This window comes from Ranitomeya imitator, chromosome 2 (genome assembly GCF_032444005.1).
Source record: "Ranitomeya imitator isolate aRanImi1 chromosome 2, aRanImi1.pri, whole genome shotgun sequence".
Taxonomy (NCBI): domain Eukaryota; kingdom Metazoa; phylum Chordata; class Amphibia; order Anura; family Dendrobatidae; genus Ranitomeya; species Ranitomeya imitator.
This window is the reverse complement of record NC_091283.1, coordinates 494,039,137-494,064,273: the sequence shown is the minus strand read 5'-3', so window position 1 is coordinate 494,064,273 and position 25,137 is coordinate 494,039,137. Positions and strand designations below refer to the sequence as shown.

Below are 25,137 nucleotides of genomic sequence, written 5' to 3'. Positions count from 1 at the left end.
TAAACGTAAAAAAAACAAACACTACATACTTACATTCCGTGTCTGTCCTCCGGCGCTGTGCTTTCCTCTGCACTGTCAGCGCCGGTCAGCCGTAAAGCAGAGCGGTGACGCTCACAGCCAGTGCAGAGAAGCACAGCGCCGGAGGACAGACACGGAATGTAAGTATGTAGTGTTTGTTTTTTTACGTTTACGCTGGTAACCAGGGTAAACATCGGGTTACTAAGCGCGGCCCTGCGCTTAGTAACCCGATGTTTACCCTGGTTACCAGTGAAGACATCGCTGAATCGGCGTCACACACGCCGATTCAGCGATGTCAGCGGGAGATCCAGCGACGAAAGAAAGTTTCAAACGATCTGCTACGACGTACGATTCTCAGTGGGGTCCCTGATCGCAGTAGCGTGTCAGACACAGCGAGATCATAAGGATATATATACAATATATTGGTAAAGTGGATGGTCCAAATTGTCCGAAGGGTTATTAAAATGGTCTCTCGTAGGCGGCATGTAAGAACAAATTGTGCAATCACTGCAGGGAAACGAGCCCCTGAGGCGGATACCCCTGTTCAGTTTGGTGACAGGTCATGTAAAGTGACTTCTGGTAAGTATGTCACGTAAATTTGGTGCCCTTTTAGCAGTCATCAGGGGTCTGGGACTTACACAGGTCGAGGTTTGGGCATCTGAGGTCAGAATGTCCCAATTTTTTGTAAGAATATATCTCACCTGGTTCCAATTGGTGCTATATTCCGTGATGAACCTCACTGTAGAGTCTTGTGGTTGAGGCTGTGATGTCAAGAGGGAGGCTTGGTTGAAGGTTTTGGCTCGTTGAAAGGCTTTGGAGATTGTCCTTTGAGGGTAACCCCGCTGTTGGAACCTCATGGTTAAATCCCTGGATTGTTGCCTGAAGCATTCATCTGTAGTACAGTTGCGTTGGATCCGAAGAAATTGTCCCGTTGGAATTCCCATATGAGTATGCGAAGGATGAAAGCTCTGATAATGTAGAAGGCTATTAGTCACTGTGGGTTTACCAAATAAGTCTGTGACCAGTCTATTCCCATCTGTCAGGACACGGAGATCCAAGAAGACTGCTGAATCCAAGGAACAAGAATGAGCTAAAAATATATTTAGCAAATTATCATTAAGTTCCCTTAGGAATAGTAAACAAGCAGCTTCAGTGCCTACCCAAATAAAGAAGACATCGTCTGTATAGCGATGCCAATGTTTGACATGATCACAAAATTCCTGGGAACCGAAAACAACGTCTTCATTATCATCATCTTTGATATGCTTCATTTATTATGTAATAATAACTTTGTCTGTATCCGTATTATGATATTTATATACACACTTGGCATGTCTATTTTCATATTTATGGATGCAGATATATATAAACAAGGGTTCATCTATGATTGCACTATGTACGTAATATAGACTATTTATCATTAACCATTCCCTCTCTTTTTTTGCAGCCCATTTTTTTATTTTTTATTTATTTTTTTTATTATTCTTTTTCTCTCCTCTTTTATTAGTATGGGCCATCCTTCTCTCCCTTCATCCATCCTATCTCCAGGTTCCTCTCGCATCATCCTCCCATTTCTGCCATTGCATGCCTCTTTTCCTTGCTCTTGGCAACTCCTCCCCTTTCCCCTCGTCTCCTCTCCCTCCTCCTTCAGATCCTCTTTGTGCGGCCGCACAACGCGCCTGCTACAGCTCTTTCTGCCCTGCGCATGCGTGGCACTCACTGCCTTCATTTGTTCTTCTGCGCTTGCGCTCCCAATTTTCTCCTCCACTTCCGGTCCGCCGGCTGGACTCTCACACACCGGTAACTGCTCAGATTGTTATCGCTGCAATATATAGCGGACACCTTCCACTGGGGAACTACCTTCCCTGACTAAGCTGCCCAGCGGCAGCGATATGCGTGGGATCTTCCCACACCCTTGTCTCCATCTCTTACAGACCTGTTTATGGGGCTTTACTCATTGCAGCCTTTTGCCCAGCAACTTCACTGGCTCTAACTACTTTGGGGTCTGAACTTTTCATGGCTGAGCCATGTGTGCGGTAGGCCTTGTATTAGGTTGTGCTTTGCACAACATTTATTTATGGCACCTTGCCAGGTATTGTTCTACATTAGGCTATTGTAAATGCCCCCTTTTTTTGCTGCATATATTTTTGTATACTCCAACAGGGCTCTTTCTTTACTTGGGCATTACTTTATACCACAGGCTCTATGGTGATTGGCAGATGACATATTTGGGGACGCCCTTATATTGTCAGTATATATTGCATTAGCATCTGGAACTTTGCCTCAGATATATGCAAATCGTTATATAGCTTTTTGAGTTGCTATCTATATACATGTGCAATTGTGTTTGTCCTCACCACAAGCTTGCTGTGTCCAGGTTAATTACATTATGTGGAGAAGGGTGTTTTGTGGTTATGTTTTAATTGGTTTTATATTCATGTGTGTGTTTTGTGTATTTATACAATAAATTTGATCTTATCTTCATCATCAAGCAGGTGTGCACATATTTATGTAGCTGCTTTCTTCTTTCGTTTTGGTACATGCAGCTTTTCATGCATTGTGTAGCACCCTGATCTAATATTGCTATATATTCAATATTTACAGTAGTGCTCCTGATCCTTCATATATTTACTAGTAGCCAGGGTCAGCTCCAGGTTTTCATGGGCTTCGGGCGAAAGAGTATCGGTGGGCCCCTTTAACACATGCCACGATTCCTGATGCACAGATAAAATAACAGATATAGTACAATATATAGGCACCACACAGTGCGCCATACAGTATTATGGTCCACACATAGTGCTCCATACAGTATTACGGGCACCTCATAGTGCGCCATACAGTATTGTGGGCAACCACATAGTGCTCCATACAGTATTACGGGCACCTCATTGTCCGCTATACAGTATTATGGTCAACACATAGTGCTCCATACAGTATTATGGGCACCTCATAGTCCTCCATACAGTATTATGGTCAGCACATAGTCCGCCATACAGTATTACGGGCCCCTTATAGTGCACCATACAGTATTATGGGAAACCACATAGTGCTCCATACAGTATTACGGGCACCTCATAGTTCGCCATACAGTATTATGGTCAACACATAGTGCTCCATACAGTATTACAGGCACCTCATAGTCCTCTATACAGTATTATGGTCAACACGTAGTCCGCCATACAGTATTATGGGCACCTCATAGTGCGCCACACAGTATTATGGTCAACACATAGTGCTCCATACAGTATTACGGGCACCTCATAGTCCTCAATACAGTATTATGGCCAACCACATAGTCTGTCATACAGTATTATTGCCCCATATAATGCTCCTCCATACAGTATTATTGGCCCCATATAATGCTCTTCATACAGTATTATGAGCACCTCATAGTCCTCCATACAGTATTATGGCCAACCACATAGTCCTCCATAAAGTATTATGGGCCCCATATAATGCTCCTCCATACAGCACATCATGGGCCCCCTGCTCCTCCACACATACAGTATTGTGTGCCCCATGCTCCTCCACACAGTATTATGCCCCCCGCTCCTCCATACAGTATTATGGGACCCCGCTCCTCCATACAGTATTATGGGTCCCTGCTCCTCTGTACAGTATTATGCATCCCCGCTCCTCCATACAGTATTATGGGACCTTGTTCCTCCACACAGTATTATGCCCCCCCTCTGCTCCTCCATACAGTATTATGCCCCCCCCCCCCGGCTCCTCAATGCAGTATCATGCCCCCCGCTCCTCCATACAGTTTTATGGGACCCCACTCCTCCATACAGTATTATGCCTCCCGCTCCTCCATACAGTATTATGCCCCCCCTCTGCTCCTCCATACAGTATTATACCCCCCTGCTCCTCCATACAGTATTATGCCCCCTCCCCACTCCTCCATACAGTATTATGCCCCCTGCTCCTTCATACAATATTATGGCCCCCCACTCCTCCACACATTATCATGGGATCCCCACTCCCCCACACAGTATTATGCCCCCCGCTTCTCCATACAGTATTATGCCCCCCGCTCCTCCATACAGTATTATGCCCCCCGCTTCTCCATACAGTATTATGCCCCCCACTCCTCCGTACAGTATTATACCCCCCCCCCCTGGCTCCTCAATGCAGTATCATGCCCCCCGCAACTCCATACAGTTTTATGGGACCCCACTCCTCCATACAGTATTATGCCTCCCGCTCCTCCATACAGTATTATGCCCCCCCTCTGCTCCTCCATACAGTATTATGCCCCCCCGCTCCTCCATACAGTATTATGCCCCCCGCTCCTCCATACAGTATTATGCCCCCCCCCCACTCCTCCGTACAGTATTATACCCCTGCTCCTCCACACAGTATTATGCCCCCTCCCTGCTCCTCCATACAGTATTATGCCCCCTGCTCCTTCATACAATATTATGGCCCCCCACTCCTCCATATAGTATCATGGGAGCCCACTCCTCCACACATTATCATGGGATCCCCACTCCCCCATACAGTATTATGCCCCCTGCTCCTCCACACAATATTATGGGACGCCGCTCCTCCACACAGTATTATGGGCCCCCCATTCTGCTCCTCCACACAGTATTATGGGAGCCCCCGCTCTCCAACACAGTATTATGGGCCCCCGCTCCTCCACACAGTATTATAGGCCCCCAGCTCCTCCACACAGTATTATGGGCCCCCTGCTCCTCCACATAGTATTACGCCCCCCCCCAGCTCCTCCACACATTATTATGCCCCCCAGCTCCTCCACACAGTATTTCGCCCCCCTGCTCCTCCACACAGTATTATGCCCCCCAGCTCCTCCACACAATATTATGTCCCCCCAGCTCTTCCATACAGTATTTTGCCCCCCGCTCCTCCACACAGTATTATGCCCCCCCAGCACCTCCACACAGTATTATGGGCCCCCCGCTCCTCCACACAGTATTATGCCCCCCCACTCCTCCGTACAGTATTATACCCCCCAGCTCCTCCACACAGTATTATGCCCCCTCCCCGCTCCTCCATACAGTATTATGCCCCCTGCTCCTTCATACAATATTATGGCCCCCCACTCCTCCATATAGTATCATGGGAGCCCACTCCTCCACACATTATCATGGGATCCCCACTCCCCCACACAGTATTATGCCCCCCGCTTCTCCATACAGTATTATGCCCCCCGCTCCTCCATACAGTATTATGCCCCCCGCTTCTCCATACAGTATTATGCCCCCCCACTCCTCCGTTCAGTATTATACCCCCCTGCTCCTCCACACAGTATTATGCCCCCTCCCCGCTCCTCCATACAGTATTATGCCCCCCCCCCCTGGCTCCTCAATGCAGTATCATGCCCCCCGCTCCTCCATACAGTTTTATGGGACCCCACTCCTCCATACAGTATTATGCCTCCCGCTCCTCCATACAGTATTATGCCCCCCCTCTGCTCCTCCATACAGTATTATGCCCCCCGCTCCTCCATACAGTATTATGCCCCCCCACTCCTCCGTACAGTATTATACCCCCCTGCTCCTCCACACAGTATTATGCCCCCTCCCCGCTCCTCCATACAGTATTATGCCCCCTGCTCCTTTATACAATATTATGGCCCCCCACTCCTCCATATAGTATCATGGGAGCCCACTCCTCCACACATTATCATGGGATCCCCACTCCCCCATACAGTATTATGCCCCCCGCTCCTCCATACAGTATTATGCCCCCCGCTCCTCCAGACAGTATTATGCCCCCCCACTCCTCCGTACAGTATTATGCCCCCCCACTCCTCCGTACAGTATTATACCCCCCGCTCCTCCACACAGTATTATGCCCCCTCCCCGCTCCTCCATACAGTATTATGCCCCCTGCTCCTTCATACAATATTATGGCCCCCCACTCCTCCATATAGTATCATGGGAGCCCACTCCTCCACACATTATCATGGGATCCCCACTCCCCCATACAGTATTATGCCCCCTGCTCCTCCACACAATATTATGGGACGCCGCTCCTCCACACAGTATTATGGGCCCCCCATTCTGCTCCTCCACACAGTATTATGGGAGCCCCCGCTCTCCAACACAGTATTATGGGCCCCCGCTCCTCCACACAGTATTATAGGCCCCCAGCTCCTCCACACAGTATTATGGGCCCCCTGCTCCTCCGCATAGTATTACGCCCCCCCCCAGCTCCTCCACACATTATTATGCCCCCCAGCTCCTCCACACAGTATTTCGCCCCCCTGCTCCTCCACACAGTATTATGCCCTCCAGCTCCTCCACACAATATTATGTCCCCCCAGCTCTTCCATACAGTATTTTGCCCCCCGCTCCTCCACACAGTATTATGCCCCCCCAGCACCTCCACACAGTATTATGAGCCCCCCGCTCCTCCACACAGTATTATGCCCCCCCAGCTCCTCCACATAGTATTATGCCCCCCCAGCTCCTCCACACAGTATTATGCTCCCCAGCTCCTCCACACAGTATTACGCCCCCAGCTCCTCCACACAGTATTATGCCCCCCAGCTCCTCCACACAGTATTACGCCCCCCAGCACCCCCATACAGTATTATGCCCCCCAGCTCCTCCACACAGTATTATGCCCCCCCCCAGCTCCACCACACAGTATTATGTCCCCCAGGTCCTCCATTCAGTATTATGGGACCCCACTCCTCCACATAGCATTATGCCCCCCCACCCCTGGCTCCTCCATACATTACTATGGGCCCCATAGAAAAAAAAAACATAAAAAAAAAGTAAAATCCTCACCTCTCCTCGTTCCGGCGGCAGCTGCAGTGTCTTCAGCGTCTCTCCGGCTCTGCAACGCTCAGAAAAGAGAGGCTGAGCACGCAGTGATGACGTCACTGCACCCTCTGCCCTGAGACGTCTCGGAGTCATAGGGCGCTGAAGACGTCTGCAGCTGCCGCCGGAGCGAGGAGAGGTGAGTATTAGAAGGGGGGCCGGGATGCCAGCGCTGGCAGCGGGGGAGCCCCTGGTCATGGCGGAAGATTTAAAGGGCCCGTGTCCTCTTTTTATTTTTTTGCCTTCCTCCTCCTCCTTCTCCTCTCTGGGGCGAGGCCCACCAGGCATTTCACCGGTGTCCCGGTGGGCCAGTCCGACCCTGGTCTGGTGTATCTCATCTTCCTCTTGACAATACCCCATAGATTCTCTAAGGGGTTATGGTCAGATGAGTTTTCTGGACAATCAAGCATGGTGATACTCGGAACCAATAGAGATAGTGAAGCAAACACACGATCAATATATAAAAAACGAAACCAATTTTATTAATAGTATTACCAAAAACATACAATAACAATTACGATAAAGAATCACATATATATATAATCAGATTTAAATAACCACATATAAATGATTACAACAGAGATACAGTACCAAAAACTCTGCTACCCATGGACTATGCTATATAACAACAGAGACACACAATACTGGGGCCACCACCGCCATCCATACTAATGGAACATAATGTCTATAGTGACACAGATAATAATAAAGGTGCGGTAAAAGATCTCCTTAAACATAATAATAGGAGATGGGTCATATCATGTGTAATCAGTCACTAATATAGTAGCAATGTCTAACCTAAAATAGATCAGCATACATCAGTACCATAAAAAAATATACATACGCCAAAAGTAGGCCAGTGACCATAAATAATGTCAAAATAATATGCGCCCATTACCTGCAGCCATCGCATAGATAGATCAGCGGCACCGCTGATCTATCTATGCGATGGCTGCAGGTAATGGGCGCATATTATTTTGACATTATTTATGGTCACTGGCCTACTTTTGGCGTATGTATATTTTTTTATGGTACTGATGTATGCTGATCTATTTTAGGTTAGACATTGCTACTATATTAGTGACTGATTACACATGATATGACCCATCTCCTATTATTATGTTTAAGGAGATCTTTTACCGCACCTTTATTATTATCTGTGTCACTATAGACATTATGTTCCATTAGTATGGATGGCGGTGGTGGCCCCAGTATTGTGTGTCTCTGTTGTTATATAGCATAGTCCATGGGTAGCAGAGTTTTTGGTACTGTATCTCTGTTGTAATCATTTATATGTGGTTATTTAAATCTGATTATATATATATGTGATTCTTTATCGTAATTGTTATTGTATGTTTTTGGTAATACTATTAATAAAATTGGTTTCGTTTTTTATATATTGATCGTGTGTTTGCTTCACTATCTCTATTGGTTCCGGTTGTTGATTTGTGTAGAGGATCATTGTTATCCATTTATAGAGGAATTCTCTTGGTGGTAAGCATGGTGATACTGTTGTTTTTAAGCCAGATACTGGTACTTTTGGCAGTGTGGACAGGTGCCAAGTCCTGCTGGAGGATTAAATTTCCTTCTCCAAAAAGCTTGTTGGCAGAGGGAATCATGAAGTGCTCTTAAATTTCCTGGTAGATGGCTATGCAGACTTTGGTCTTGATAAAGCACAGTGTACCTATACCAGCAGATGACATGACTCCCAAAACCATCACTGATTGTGGAAACTTCACACTAGACCTCAAACAGCTTGAATTTTATGCCTCTCCACTCTTCCTCCAGAATCTGGGACCTTGATTTTCAAGGTCTAATGGGAAGTATCCACAATCGATTATGATTTCGGGAGCCATGTAATCTGCTGGTGTAGGTCCAATGATTCACTGACTGCTGCCATCTTTGTACAGGAGAAGTGCATGCGCAGCTTTAATGTGGCCGCCTCTATCTGTCTGCACAAAGATGGCGGCGGTCTGATTTCCTGCGCAAATTATGAGCAGGTGCAGTGAATCATTCGGCTAATCCCGGCGTCAGATGCGCAACTTGTCTGCAGGCAGAGGAAGCCGGTCACATTAAAGAGGTTTTCCCGCAAACGAAAGTTCATTTTAAAAATTGACTGTGTCTGACCGTGTACGGAGCATGCCACATCTCCTGGGCAGGGGAGGAAGCAAAAGATAGTACTGACCTTACAACCAGGGATCACAGTGGATTCATTTTGTGAGGTAAAATATTTCACTGACTGTTTTTTAAAAATATTTTACCTCACAAAATGTATCATCTGTGATCTCCTGCTGTAATGTCAGTATTGTCTTTTGCTTCCTCCCTGCACAGGAGCTGTGAGCACATGGAGGGGAGAGATTCTCAACACTGCAAAGCCTGCCCTCATCGTGACATTACCGCCTCATTATGCGATGGCATTGGGCCTCTGTCTAGTAATTTATAATCATAAACTTATATATAGAGTGGGGGAAAATAAGTATTTGATACCCTGCTGATTTTACAAGTTTTCCCACCTATAAAGAATGTAGAGGTCTGTAATTTTTATCATAGATACACTTCAACTGTAAAAGACAGAATCTTTAAAAGAAATCCAGAAAAACACATTGTATGATTTTACATAACTAGTTTTCATTTTATTGCTTGAAATAAGTATTTGATACAATAGAAAAACATCTATTTATATAATTACCTTAAATTGTCTGTCATCCACTTCCATCTGGACGTGCTCGAATCCCACATTCCACCACGCCGCATTGGAAGTACGCCGACCGCCATACTGGAATGCCCAAGTAATGGGTATTCCAATATGGCACCCACTGGTGGTACCAGGCCCTTGCGCAGTACCACCAGTGGGTCATCGCCTGACCCCCCCCCCCCCCCGCTGCTGGGACTCCCCCCGCCAAAAGAACCCTACGCCACAAGGACCACTCCTCACCACTGTGATCCAGGCCGCCGGAGATCGTGGTATGCGTAAGCACTGAACGCATACTGCGATGTCCGACGGAGAAGCAGGGACCGTGCCAGAATGGGGTGAGTATGACCAGGGAGGGTGAGCCAGGCTATATTCACCTGTCCCCGTTCCACCTCTGCGCGCCGCTCTGTCTTCTACATCATCTGGCTGTGATGTTCAGATCAGAGGGCGCGATGACGTACTTAGTGTGCGCCCTCTGCCTGAACAGTCAGAGCCAGAGACCCAGAAGGCAGAGCAACGCGCAGCGGTGAAACGGGGACAGGTGAATATTGCAAGTGCCGGGGGCCTGGGCCAGTGGCGACTCCGGCACCTGACCCCCATAGCGCGCCGGTGTCCCCGCCTGATCAGGCACTCGGCGCCCAGTGACGAGAGGTGAGTATGTCATTTTTTTTTTAATCGCAGCAGCAGCATACGGGGCATGTTATGCTATGGAGCATTTTATGGGGGCCATCAACCTTTATGGAGCAGCATATGGGGCATATGGATGGGAGCAGCATATGACAGAATGGAGGTGCAGGACAGGAGCAGCACATTACAGAACAGGGGCGCTGGATGGGAGCAGCACATGACAGGATAGGAGCGCAGGATGGGAAAAGCAGTCCCCACCCTCCCGATGCGATAGCATTGGGCCTCCATCTAGTAATATTTGGTGCAGAAACCTTTGTTTGCAATTTAGAGGTCAGACCTTTCCCGTAGTCTGACGAAGTGCAGCAGGAATTTTGGCCCACTACCCCATTCAGATCTTCTACAGACATTTCAGGTTTCATGGCTGTTGCTGGGCAACATTGAGTTTCAGTTCCCTCCAAAGATTTTCTATTGGGTTCCGGTCAGGACACTGGCTAGGCCACTCCCGGACCTTGAAACGCCTCTTAAAGGGAACCTGTCACCCCGTTTTTGAAAGATGAGATATAAATAGTGTGAAATAGGGGCAGAGCTGGGCTTTACATTAGTGTCCTTTTGGTGCCTTTATTCCCCCGGGATGCTGCTGAAATACCTTTGTGAAGTGTCCGTTTTGTCCTGTCAGTCAAGTTGGTCAGGTCGAATGGGCGTTGTAAAATAGCGGTTCCTCCCCCTGATTCTCGGCTTGTCTTTCGTAAACGCGATCTGTGAATAGCACAGATCGCGCTTTTTCTTAGCGCCTGCGCAGTGAATTTGCCTCCGGCGCCTGCGCATTATGTTTTGCCCATCTGTGGGCAAAGCATAATTGACATCATTGCGCATGCGCGGGCCTTCACTTTAGCCGGGGTGCCCCGGAAGTTGTCATATCGGCAAAGTGTTATTCTGGATGCCGTATCTCATCCCACACTGCGAGCGTAAGTTTTGTGCCAAGATCGCTCGCCTGCCTTACGCTCGCAGTGTGGGATGAGATACGGCATCCAGAATAACACTTTGCCGATATGACAACTTCCGGGGCACCCCGGCTAAAGTGAAGGCCCGCGCATGCGCAATGATGTCAATTATGCTTTGCCCACAGATTGCCGGAGGCAAATTCACTGCGCAAGCGCTAAACATAACGCCAACGGCGGAACTAAACTTCGCAGGGAATCGCATGAGGTGGGGGAGGAACCGCTATTTTACAACGCCCATTCGACCTGACCAACTTGACTGACAGGACAAAACGGACACTTCACAAAGGTATTTCAGCAGCATCCCGGGGGAATAAAGGCACCAAAAGGACACTAATGTAAAGCCCAGCTCTGCCCCTATTTCACACTATTTATATCTCATCTTTCAAAAACGGGGGTGACAGGTTCCCTTTAAGGAGCCACTCCTTAGTTGTCCTGTCTGTGTGTTTTGGGTTATTTTCATGCTGGAAGATCCACATACAACTCATCTTCAATGCGCTTACGGAGGGAAGGAGTTTGTTGCGATACATGACCCCATCCATCGTCCCTTCAATATGAAGCAGTCGTCCAGTCCCCTTTGCTGCAAAGCACCCCCAAACTATGATGTTTCTCCCACCATGATTCATGGTTGGGACTGTGTTCTTGGGATTGTACTCATCGTTCTTCTTCCTCCAAACACAGCGAGTGGAGTTGATACCAAAAAGTTCTATTTTGGTCTCATCTGACACATAACTTTCTCCCATACCTGCTCTGATTCATCAAGATGGTCATTGGTGAACTTTAAATGGGCTTGGACATGTGCTGGGGTGAGCAGCATGTCCTGTAGTATTTTAGTGTGTTGCTAACAGTAATGTTTGAGTCTGTGGTCTCCTCTTTCTTCAGGTCATTGACATGGGTCTTCCTGCTTAGTTCTGCGCTGATTCCTTATATTTCTCAGAATCATCTTTACTCACGAGGCGAGATCTTGCATGGAGACCCAGACCGAGGAAGATTGACAGTCATACCGTGTTTCTTCCATTTTCTAATAATTGCGCCAACAGTTGTTGCCTTGTCACCAAGCTTCTTGTCTATTGTCCTGTAGCCCATCCCAGCCTTGTGCAGGTCTACAATTTTGTCCCTGATGTCTTTAGACATCTTTTTCATACAGAGATACAGTATATATTTTTTATGCATTTACCGTGTATACTCATGTATATGCCGAATTTTTCAGCATTTTATTTATGCTGAAAATGCTCCCTTGGCTTATACACGAGTCATTGTCCCAGTTTACGGCGGGGAGGGGAAGTGGAGGAGCAGCGGGTTACAGGAGGCACGAGCCGGCAGCTGTGACTAAAGCCTGTGCCCGCTGCTAAGGATAAATATTCACTGCACTGGCAATGAATATTCATTTCTCTTATAGCACCCACACAGTTACAGCCGCAGCCTCCGGCTTCCAGCAGCTGCTGGGCTCTCACGGGTGCCCGCTCATTAAGGTAATGAATATTCACCTCTCTCCATTCCAAAAGGCATGGAGAGAGGTGAATATTCATTACCTTAATGAGCAGAGAAATTTGATCTCTCAGCCGCAGGAGCTGCTGGCACCGGAATGAGATTCAGTGAGGGTGCGCAAGGAAGATAAGCAGGATGTTTTTGTTTTGTTTTTTATGCTTTTGTCATGGGGGCCATGATTACAAGGATGGGGATGAAGAACCATGCAGACAAGGATGGAAATAAGGAGCCATGCATGCAAGGATGGAGATAATGAGCGATGCATACAAGGATGGGGATGAGGAGCCATGCATACCAGACTAGGGATTAGGGGACAATGCATACCTGTCTTATACTCTAATCAATGTTTTCCAAGCTTTTCGAGGCAAAATTAGGTGACTCAGCTTATACTCGGGTCGTCTTATACACGAGTATGAATGGTAATTTATATTGGAATTTTCTGAAAGAAAATTAGTTTTTTTTAATAACATACACTACCGTTCCAAAGTTTAGGGTCACTTAGAAATTTCATTATTTTTTTTAAAGAAAAGCACAGTTTTTTTCCAATGAAGCTAACATTAAATGATTCATATGATTAAATGATACTACAGACCCTCTCATCCCTTGGCATCACAGACTTGGCCCTATCCTGGATCTCATCATGCCTAATTGACCGAACATTCATAGTCTCCCATTCACACACCACCTCCTCACCTCTCCCCCTATCTGTTGGAGGTGTGCAAGGTTCAGTTCTAGGGTCCCCCTTCTCCATTTACACTTTTGGCCTGAGACAGCTCATAGAATCTCACGGTTTTCAGTATCATCTCTATGCTGATGACACACAGATCTACATCTCTGGACCAGATATCACCACTCTACTAACCAGATTCCCTCAATGTCTATCCGCTATTTCATCCTTCTTCTCCACTAGATTTCTAAAACTTAACATGGACAAAACAGAATTAATTGTCTTTCCCCCATCTCACGTGACCCCTATCCATTACAGTAAACGGCTGCCCACTCTCACCAGTCCCACAAGCTCGCTGTAATCCTTCACACTGATCTCTCCTTCAAACCGCATATCCAAGCCCTTTCCACTTCCTGCCGCCTTCAACTCAAAAATATTTCACGGATCCGTACATTCCTAAACCAAGAATCTGCAAGAACCCTAGTTCATTCCCTCATCATCTCCCGCCTCGACTACTGTAACGTCCTGCTCTGTGGCCTCCCCTCTAACACTCTTGCACCCCTCCAATCTATTCTAAACTCTGCTGCCCGACTAATCCACCTGTCCCCCCGCTATTCCCCGGCCTCTCCCCTCTGTCAATCCCTTCACTGGCTCCCCATTACCCAGAGACTCCAGTACAAAAGCCTAATCATGACATACAAAGCCATCCACAACCTGTCTCCTCCATACATGTGTGTCCTCGTCTCCCGGTACTTTCCTGCATGCAACCTCCGATCCTCACAAGATCTCCTTCTCTACTCCCCTCTTCCCACAATTGCATACAAGATTTCTCTCGCGCATCACCCCTACTTTGGAACTCTCCACCACAACATATCAGACTCTCACCTACCATCGAAACCTTCAAAAATAACCTGAAGACCTACCTCTTCCGGCAAGCCTACAACCTGCAGTAACCACCGATCGAACAAACCACTGCACGACCAGCTCTATCCTCACCTACTGTATCCTCACCCATCCCTTGTAGATTGTGAGCCCTCGCGGGCAGGGTCCTCTCAACTCCTGTACCAGTTGTGACTTGTATTGTTCAAGATTAGGGTTGAGCCGACTTTCGGCAAAGTCAGGTTTCATGAAACCCGACCCGATCCTAGTGTGGGATCGGCCATGAGGTCACCGATCTGCGCGCAAAAGTCACGTTTCATATGACGCTTTCAGCGCCATTTTTCAGCCAATGAAGGAGGACGCAGAGTGTGGGCAGCGTGATGACATAGGTCTTGGTCCCCACCTTCTTAGAGAAGGGCATAACAGTGATTGGCTTGCTCTCTGCGGCATCACAGGGGCTATAAAGGGGCGTGCACGCCGACCGCCATCTTACTTCTGCCGATCTTAGCGTAGGGAGAGGTTGCTGCAGCTTCATCAGAAGAAGGGATATAGTTAGGGAGGGAAGATTAACCCCCAAATTGCTTGTGCTGTCGCGATTTCCACTGTCCAACACCATCATTTTTTTGCAGGGACAGTGGAGGCTATATTTTTGTGCATCAGCTCTGTAGCTTATTAGGCTGCCTTATAAGGCTCCCTGATAGCTGCATTGCTGTTTGCACGCTGCTGTGCAAACCAACTGCTTTTTTAAACGCAATAATCCTGTTACTCCTTTCTGTACAGTTATCTTGTTTATTTGTCCACACTTTTGTGTGCAGCAGTCCTTTTTATTGCTGCCATACTTTTCCTGAGATCATTGTAGGGAGTTTGAAATTTTACTACAGTCCTTGTATTTTTTCATATATCTTCCAGCCACTTTCTGCCACTTACATTATGTTTTATACTCTGGACCTGATTTTTGGTTCAGTCTCCCAAAAAAAAGGAAGATTTAAATTCTCAACAAGTTTATATACACCTTCTACCTTGTTTTACAGTACCATATAACGGTTGTTATTTTGGTTAGATTTTCCAAAAAATGAGGAAGTCTGGTGGAAGAGCCCGTGGGCGGTGGTTGCCAGCTGGTACTGATGATGGTGGTGGTGGTGCATCTGGTGGTAGTGGCAAAAGCACAATAGCACCTAAGGCTGGAGGTGTTGAGCCAGCGTCATCATATGGCTACACAAGGCCTCGAAGGCTCCCTTATCTGGGAGTAGGAAAACAGCTTTTAAAGTTGGAGCAGCAGGAAAAAGTTTTGGCTTTCCTTGCTGACTCAGCCTCTAGCTCTTTCACCTCCTCTTCAGAAAGTTCCAAATATAAAAGCAGCGAGTCGTCAGTGGATGCTCCCGGTCAGGAACAAGACGTTTCCTTGTGTCTTTCATAAGTGAAGGATGCATCAGGCGACACTACAGGTTACTCCATGGAGCTCTTTATACATACCGTGCCTGGGATAGAAAGGGAAATTAACTGCCCATTACAAGATGAATCGGACATGGAGTGCACTGATGCACAGCCACAGCTAGATTATTATGCTGTTCCATTGACTCAGATCACTACTTTGCCCTCACAGTATACTGAGCCAGAATCTGACCCTGATGAGACTATGGTGCCCCGTCCGAACGCTATAGCACCTTACATGGTGACACAGAGGAAGGTGCACATGACATTGAAGAGGAGGTGATAGATGACCCAGTTGTTGACCCAGATTGGCAGCCATTGGGGGAAGAGGGTGCTGCTGCCATTAGCTCAGAAGTGGAGGAGGATAATCCGCAGCAGCCATCTACATTGCAACAGCTGTCATCTGGCAGGCCCATATCGGGCTAAAAACGTTTGTCAAAAACAAAAACAGTTTTAGGACAGCGTGGCCATCCGGTGAAAGTAGCACAGCGTGCAATGCCTGAAAAGGTATTCCATAGTAGGAAGAGTGTAGTGTGACAATTTTTTAACCAAGATCCGAATGATCAGTCAAAAGTTATATGTAAGAAATGCTCAAAGACCTTTAGCAGAGGGAAGAATCTTCAAAATTGAAATACCACGTGCATGCTTAGACATTTCACCAGCATGCACTTGCAAGCCTGGACTAACTACCAAACGTCCCGTACCGTTGGTGCACCTGCTCAGAATGAAGGTAGTCAGCAATGCTACATTGCTTCCCTCACTGTAAGCCCACCGGTTAGGACACCACCAGCAGCAAATGTGGAGCTATCGTCGCAAGGCCAAAGCAGTCAAGGAATCACAAGGTTATTGGTAGGAAACACTGCATGTAGGCCAACATCAAGAATACCATCACCAACCCTCTCTCAATCCGCCATGTCCACCACCACCACCGCTAGTTCCACCATACGCAGCTCTCCAGTCCAGCTCACCCTACAAGAGACTCTCATTAGGAAAAGAAAGTACTCATCCTCTCATCGCGTACACAGGGTTTGAACGCCCACATTGCTAGACTAATCTCGTTAGAGATGATGCCCTACCGGTTGGTTGAAAGCGAAGCTTTCAAAGACCTGATGGCCTACGCAGTACCACGCTATGACTTACCCAGTCGGCACTTATTTGCTAGACAAGCCATCCCAGCCCTCCACCAGCATGTCAAAGACCGTATTGTCCATGCACTGAGGCAATCAGTCAGTGGAAAGGTGCACCTCACAACAGACCCATGGACCATGGGTTAATGTGGTGGATGCAGGGTCCACAAGGGACAGCCATAGTGGGACAGTTCTGCCTAGCCTACGGTCTAGGAAACAGTTGGCTGTAGGCGTTCGCCACCCCGCCTCCTCCTCCAGAACCGAAAGCTCATCCACAGAGCACAGTCGCACGACCACTCCATCCGCAGCTGCAAGTGTTGCTCACGAGGTGTCCCATTATCGAACAGCTAGTGGTAAGCGTCAGTAGGCTGTGTTACAAATGAATTTGGGCGACAGACACACCGCGGAAGTACTGGCCGAGTACTTGCGGCAAGAAACTCAGTCATGGCTGGGCAGTGTACATCTTGAGGCAGGCAAGGTAGTCAGTGATAACGGAAGGAATTTTATGGCTGCCATAGCCCTTTCAGAACTGAAACACATACCTTGCTTGGCTCACACCTTGAACCTGGTGGTGCAGTGCTTCCTCAAAAATTATCCGGAGTTACCAGCCCTGCTCCTGAAGGTGCGAAGACTTTGCTCGCACATCCGCCAGTCACCCATACACTCCAGCCGTATGCTGAACCATCAGCGATCGCAGAATCTTCCCCAGCACCGCCTAATAATCAACGTTGCAACAAGGTGGAACTCCACACTGCACATGGTTTAGAGGCTCTGCAAACAGAGGCGTGCTGTAATTAATTTGTGGGAGGATACACCTACACGGGCAGGCAATTGGATGGCAGACATGGAGTTGTCTGGTGTGCAGTGGTCGAAGCTAGAAGACCTCTGTCAAGTCCTTCAGTGTTTTGAGGAATGCACACAGCTGGTAAGTGCAGACGACTCCATCATAAGCATGAGCATCCTCTAATGCGTCTGTTGATGCAAAGTTTGACCCACATTAAGGAGCTGGCGTCTGCAGCAGAGGAGGAGGGAAGCATTGATGACAGTCAGCCATTGTATGCTCAGGGAACTCTCCTGGACGAGGTGGCGGACGAAAAGGAGGAGGAGGATGATGGGGATGAATATTTATGGGTGGAGGATGCTTCTCAGGGGGCAATAGAAACTGGTGGCGTTACAAGGTCAGGTACGGGGTTTTTGCGGGACACAAGTGATGTTGATTTGCAAGAAAGTGCTCCTCAATCCAGCACAAGCAGTGAATTGACACCTGGAACATTGGCCCACATGGCTGAGTATGCCTTGCGTATCCTAAAAAGGGACCCCCGCATTATCAAAATGATGACCGATTACTGGTTGGCCTGCCTCCTGGATCCATGATATAAAGGAAAATTACAAAATATCATGCCACATGAGAACCTTGAGCAAATTTTGGCTACCAAACAAGCAACTCTTGTAGACCGTTTGGTTCAGGCATTCCCAGCACACAGCGGCAGTGATGGTTCTCACACGAGCCGTAGGGGGCGACATAGCAGAGGTGTTAGAGGTGCACAAATCCGAAGTGGCGTGGAACAGAGGGGTTTTATGACCAGGTTGTGGAGTGATTTCGCAATGACCACTGACACGACAGGTACTGCTGCATCAATTCAAAGTGACAGGAGACAGCATTTGTCCAGTATGGTTACGAACTACTTTTCCTTCCTTTTCGATGTTCTCCCTCACAGGTCATTCCGCTTTGATTACTGGGCATCTAAAATAGACACCTGGCCTGAATTGGCAGAATATGCATTACAGGAGCTCGCTTGCCCTGCTGCTAGTGTGCTATCAGAAAGAGTCTTCAGGGCTGCTGGTTCCATACTGACCGAAAAAAGGACATGTCTGTCCACCCAGAGTTTTGATGATCTAACCTTCATTAAATAAACCAATCATGGATCTCAAATTATTTTGCCCCACCTTCCCCTGCTGACACGTAGCTTGCATGAAAAATGTCTTGCTTTTGGCCTCCTCTTACTGACTTCTCCAATTCCTCCATTTGCAACTGCTGAATGTCCACCATAGGCTAGTTTTATACCTCCCTAAATGGGCTGACCCCCCCACAGGGCCGTGGTCACCACCTGGTGCAAGCACCCGTGCGAGTGTCGTTTGCCTGGACAGATGGGTGGGCCCACTTTTGGGCATCAGCACTGGCACAGGGTCCCTCATAGTACAATGAAGTGTCTCTGATGGTGGTGGTGCACAACCAACGTCAGACACATCGTCGTAATATGAGGGGCCCTGTGCCAGTACCGCCGCCCACGAGAGGGTGTTTCCCCCCAGCTCGAACAGTGCTCCACCATTTGCAATACTTACCTCTCCCTGCTCCACCACTGTGTAGTCTGTGCTGTTAAATCCTTCATTGGCATTGCCAATACAAATTTGTTGAAATGATAATGATAGTTAAAATATACAGAGGCCCTGGCCTCCATTTAGACCAGTTAATACTTTGCGCCTTCTACCACTGTCTGCTACTCAGCAGAGGAGCAGAGGAGCCCACCTCTGTACCTACTATGCCACCTGTTTATTTATGAACAATTTTTTGGCAGACATTTAGCCCACTTTATTATTTGGGCCTACTAACTTAGTCTGCTACTCATTACAATTTTCCGACACTGAGCAAAGCAATGTCGCCTGTTTAGTCCTGTTACCAATTGTGAACTGCATTTAGCCTACTTTATATCTGTGTTTCCTCCTCATCCTGTCCATTGCCCAGCCACTGCTAGATGAGTCTTCTGGTGCATTGACCCAGACCACTACATTCCCTTTGCACGCTACACAGCCAGAATCTGACCCTGCAGAAAGTCAGGTTCCCCTTCCCGCATACTATACCACCTTACACGGGGACAAGAGGAAGGTGCAGATGAAAGTGCAGGTTCCTTCATCAGGTGGGGGGTATACTCGTTGGCGACGTCACTGGCACAGGGCCCCTCATAGTACGCCAAAGTCTCTCTGCCAGCATGAGGCGCCACCCGCCGTCAAACACACCTCCGTACTATGAGGGGCCCTGTGCCAGTGCCAGCGAGTGGACCCCCCCTGCTTGCTCAGGATCACAGCACTTGCAAAGTTGAAATACTTACCTCTCCCTGCTCCGCCGCCATGACGTATTCCGCGTTTTCTGGGCCCATGAAAATCTTGAGCCAGCCCTACCCCCCCCACAACTTTAGCCAAATGACCCCCAGTTTTCAATGCCTAACTATTATTATAAAGTAAATTAAGATTGACAAGCTTAAGTAATAAGAATTTATGTTTTTGGCATTAAAATGGGCACTGTAGGTGTTTTCCTGTCCTCCACTCACTGCCGACTTTGATTCCCCATTGACTTGCATTGGGTTTCGTGTTTCAGTCGGCCCCCGACTTCTCAAAATAATCGGCCGATTTCACCCGACCCGACTTTTGACAAAGTCGGGTTTCGCGAAACCCGCCTCGATCCGAAAAAAGTAAAAGTCGCTCAACTCTATTCAAGATTATTGCACCTGTTTTTATTATGTATACCCCTTCTCACATGTAAAGCGCCATGGAATAAATGGCGCTATAATAATAAATAATATTAATTTGTTCATTTTATAGGAGGCAGATTTTTAATAATGATACTTTGTAAATGCTTTCTTCACAGGGAACAGACTGAAAATATTTTAATTGCACCTACAAATTCACCTTTGGGATACCCCACACATGGAGTCCATGTTTTACCACTCAACACCATTAACCTGCCAGGTGACATTTCAGTATTCACTAAAATACACTGGGTTATGTCTACGGCTTTGAATCTTAATAGCATAATGATGGGTACATGTGACTGATAGATATGTCATTTTCTGGTACCAATTATTACGCTACTAAGACTTTAGGCCGTGGCCAAGGTCTTGGATAGACCAAAATGTGGTCGTCTTTACAATGTATCACACGCTCCAGTTGCAAATATCATAGTACTGTGGTTTTAACCTTACTATTATTGGACTATTCCATACCAATGAGCAACACTAGTCTTTTCAACAGTGCCAACCGTACCTTATTGATTATATGTGCCAGGGAGCAGCAGTATAGTCATTACCAGGAGCATTAGATCAAGGCTTGGCGATCCACATCACAGTACAGTGTCACCAGATAAATTGGAAATCAAACTGTGCCACTATTTTGCAATCCTAAATAAGCCAAATCACCAGAAGTGACCACTGAGAAAAATGATATATCCTTTATTTAATCATAGTGAAGATAGACATACCACAATGTTATAAAAACAGAAGCCTCCAGTGTGAAGAACGGTGTGAGGTTCAGACCCAGCCTATATAAATTATAGTAGCAAAATGCAAAAATGCAGATGACATAGTAAGTAATAATACACCAATAAACCCTATTCATTGTGGTACAACCTTATCTAGAAACAGATTACCGGTATATTAAATTAAATTAAAGCATATACAGTACGTGCAACGAGGAATAGCTCTAAATTTTGTGCTGTTCCCTTAAAGTATCAGTGCTTAAAAAGACCATCAATTACTGAAATTGGACACTAACCAAAGTATCCGGGCATCTGCATATTTGCACTTTGCTAATATAATTTGTATAGCTTGGGTCTTAACCTTACAGTGTTCCTAGAGGTTTTTTTTTTTCTAACTTTGTCGTATATTTATATTCACTATGTTTAAATATAAGATGTATTTTGCATCATTTTTTTCAGTGTTCACTTCTGGCTACTTTGCTTATTTAGGAATGCAAAACAGTGGCACAGTTTGATTTACAAATTACCAGGAGCATAACTGGAAAATTTAAAGCTACAAATTTTTCGACAATGACACAAGTTTGTGAATTGTAGCCATTCACCAAAATATATACAAGATACAGCTATATAATCAATGTGGGATTAAAGTGCAGACTTTCAGCTTTAATGTGAGGATATTCGCATCTTAATTGGAGTAAGGATTTAGGATATACAGCTCTTTAAGATGTAGCTGCCTCTTTTTAAAGGGACCAAAAGCAGTTGGACAGTAATCTCACAGGCTGTTTTATGGAATGCATGGGCTATTTCCTTGTTAATTAATCATCCATTAAGCAAGAAGAAAGTCTGGAGTTTATACCAGGTGTGGCATTTGCATTTGGAAGCTGTTGTTGTGAACCCTCATGAGGTCAAAGCCAAGGCACTTTCAATGGAAGAGAAGCAGACAATTATTAGGCCACAAAAAAAAACAAGAACTGTATTGATGAGATAGAGAAATGTTAGAGAAGCCAGCTCAACAGTTTGGTACATTCTGCACAAAAAAAGCACACTGGTGATCTTGGGAATTCAAAAAGACCTGGATGTCCGCAGGAGAAAACATTGTTGAATGATCCCAGAATCATTTTTATGGTGAAGAAAAACCCTTTCACAACATCCACCCAGGTGAAGAACACTCTCCATGAAGTAGCGATTTCAGTATCTAAGTCTACTATAAGGAAAAACTTCATTACCGCAAATACCAAATCTGTCCAAACAATGCTTTTCCAGACCTGGGCTGGCTTCTTTAGATTTTTTTTGGCAAAGTCTAATTTGGCTTTTCTATTTTTAAGGCTTATTAATGGATTGCACCCACAAAGTGCAAACCATTAATCTGCCTTAAAAATAGAGGCCATATTAGATTTTGCCCCCCCAAAATCTAAAAAAGTCAGCGCATTGGAAAGAATTACTTGGATAGATGAAAAGATCAACCTGTACCAGAATTAACCCCTAACCGACATCAGGCATAATAGTACGCCGATCTCCGTATCCCTCCCTTTGATGTGGTCTCCGGCGATGAGCCCACATCTTTCCGGGGACATGTCAGCTGTTTTGAACAGCTGACATGTGCCAGCAATAGCTGCGGGTGGAATCGTGATCCACCCGCGGCTATTAACTAGTTAAATACCGCTGTCAAACTCTGATAGCGGCATTTAAATTGTGCTTCCAGCAATCGAGCCAGAAATACACACACCGGTGACCTGTGTCACATGATCACAGGTCACCGGTGTGTTGGCATGACAACCCGAGGTGTCCAGGAGACCTCTATGGTTGTCAGTGCCGATTACTGTGAGCGCCACCTAGTGGTCGGCGCTTATAGCAAGTCAACAATTGTTCTACATAGAGGCGATATGACCATTGCTTCTATGTAGCAGAGCCGATTGGGCTATGGCAGATTCTAGTCTCCTATGGAGACTATTGAAGCATGCCAAAAGTAAAAAAAAAAAAAAAAAAGTTTTTGAAAATATAAAAAAAACTAAAGTTGTTCTCAAATCAACCCCCTTTCGCCCCATTCAAAATAAAGCAATACAAATAAAATCAAACCTACACATATTTGGTATCACCGTGTTCAGAATCACCCGATCTATCAACTAAAAAAAAGATTAACCTGATCGCTAAATGGCGTAGTGAGAAAAAGTCAAAACGCCAAATTACTTTTTTTGGTCACCGCAACATTGCATTAAAATGCCATAACGGGCGATCAAAAGAACTTATCTGCACCAAAATGGTATTATTAAAAGCATCATCTTGGCACACAAAAAAAAAAGCCCTCACCCAACACAAGATCATGAAAAATGGAGACGCTACCGGTATCAGAAAATAGCACAATTTTGGGGGGGTTTAGCAAAGTTTGGAACTTTTTTCACCACTTAACAAAGAACCGAGGCATTTTTGGGGTCTAACTCATAATGACCTGGAGAATCATCATGGCAGGTCATTTTTAGCATTTAGTAAACCTAGTAAAAAAGCCAAGCAAAAAAAACAGTGTGGGATTGCACTTTTTTTGCAATTTCACCGCACTTGGAATTTTTTTCCCGTTTTCTAGTACACGACATGGTAAAACCAATGGTGTTTTTCAAAAGTATAACTCGTCCGGCAAAAAACAAGCCCTCACATGGCCATATTGATGAAAACATAAAAAGTTATGGCTCTGGAAAGAAGGGGAGCGAAAAATGAAAACCCAAAACCGAAAAAAGTTCCGAGGGTGAAGGGGTTAAGAGAAGAAGAAAGTCTTGATAAGGCCGGTGTCACACTGGCGTATTGCATCTGATGCAAGATCATCGGATGCGATATGCTAATAACCCTCGGCTCCTGCTCTGCACAGGGAGGATCGGAGCACAGCTGCGGAGGAGGCGGACAAATGAATTTCTCCATCTCCTCCATTGCTGGGGTCCGCTTATAACGCACATCACTTGGATGATATCCGAGTGGTGTGCGCTGTCTCACTCGCACCCATAGGCTTATATGGGTGCGAGTGAGCCGAGAGTTTTCCTCGGTCCAAGACAATCGCAGCATGCTGCGACTGTCTCGGACCGAGGAAAACGGCCGACAAAAAGTCAGCTGCTAGGAGCTGCCCCACAGCTTAACATTGGTCCGAGTGCAATGCGATTTTTTTTTTTTATCGCATTGCACTCGGCCGTTTAAAACACCAGTGTGACGCCGGCCTTAGGCTTGAAACGGCTCATAATCCAAAGCACACCAAGTCCTCTGTAGAACATGGTGAGTGCAGTGTGATGGCATGGGTATGCATGGCTTCCAGTGGCACTAAGGCCCTTTTCACACATCAGTTTTTTGCCGTCAGTCACAATCTGTTGGCTCAATGGATCCATCACAGATTGTGAAAAACTGATGCGACGGATCCGTTTTTTTTGAGCCACTGAAATAAAAAGGCTTTTTTTGTAGAAAAATGGTTACAATTCCTAAACGCTTCAGAGGATATTTTGGTTCAACCCGTTTAATTAAAGCTGAAAATCTACACTTCAATTGCATCTCATTTGTTTCATCTTAAAGGGATCCTGTCACCCCCCTGGCGTTTTTAACTAAAAGAGCCACCTTGTGCAGCACTAATGCTGCATTCTATTTAGGTGGCTTTTTTTGGGGGGGTCCCTTCCAACGCTGCAATATTACTTTTTATAATTTGCCTGCCATACTTTTAGTCTGTCCAGGGGGCACGTGTTTTCCCTCCGGACATAAACGCCTCCTAGCCATCACTCAGCCCCTCTGTGCGCCGCCTCCTCTGCCTTCATTAACGTCCCTGGCGCCTGCGCTATAGGTTCCTTTTTCGGGCATGCGCAGTTTGCGTTGTCCTTCGACTCACATCACATGATATAATTATTCTCGTGCCTGTGTGTACCTGCGGCCCGAGATCCCGTCCCACAGTGTGAATAATTAGAACAAACTGCGGGGCGGGATCTCGGGCCACGGGTACATGCAGGCGCGAGAATAATTACATAATGTGATGTGAGTCGAAGGGCAGCGCAAACTGCACATGCCCGAAAAAGGAACTGATAGCACAGGCGCCGGAGACGTTAATGAAGGCAGAGGAGGCGGCACACGGAGGGGCTGAGTGATGGCTGGGAAGCGTTTGTGTCTGGGGGGAAAAGATGTTCCCCCTGGACAGATTAAAGGTAT

General features: G+C 46.5%; 1 protein-coding gene across 1 annotated transcript in view; it reads left to right on the top strand.

Annotated features, from left to right (window-relative positions):
- The window catches only part of B4GALNT2 (beta-1,4-N-acetyl-galactosaminyltransferase 2 (SID blood group)), a 320,444-nt gene that overhangs the window by 139,613 nt on the left and 155,694 nt on the right, over window positions 1-25,137 (top strand). Inside the window, exon 3 of the mRNA XM_069751512.1 lies at window positions 20,368-20,468. Within this exon, the coding sequence (XP_069607613.1) occupies window positions 20,368-20,468 (101 nt within the window). The remainder of the gene's footprint in view (window positions 1-20,367; window positions 20,469-25,137) is intronic.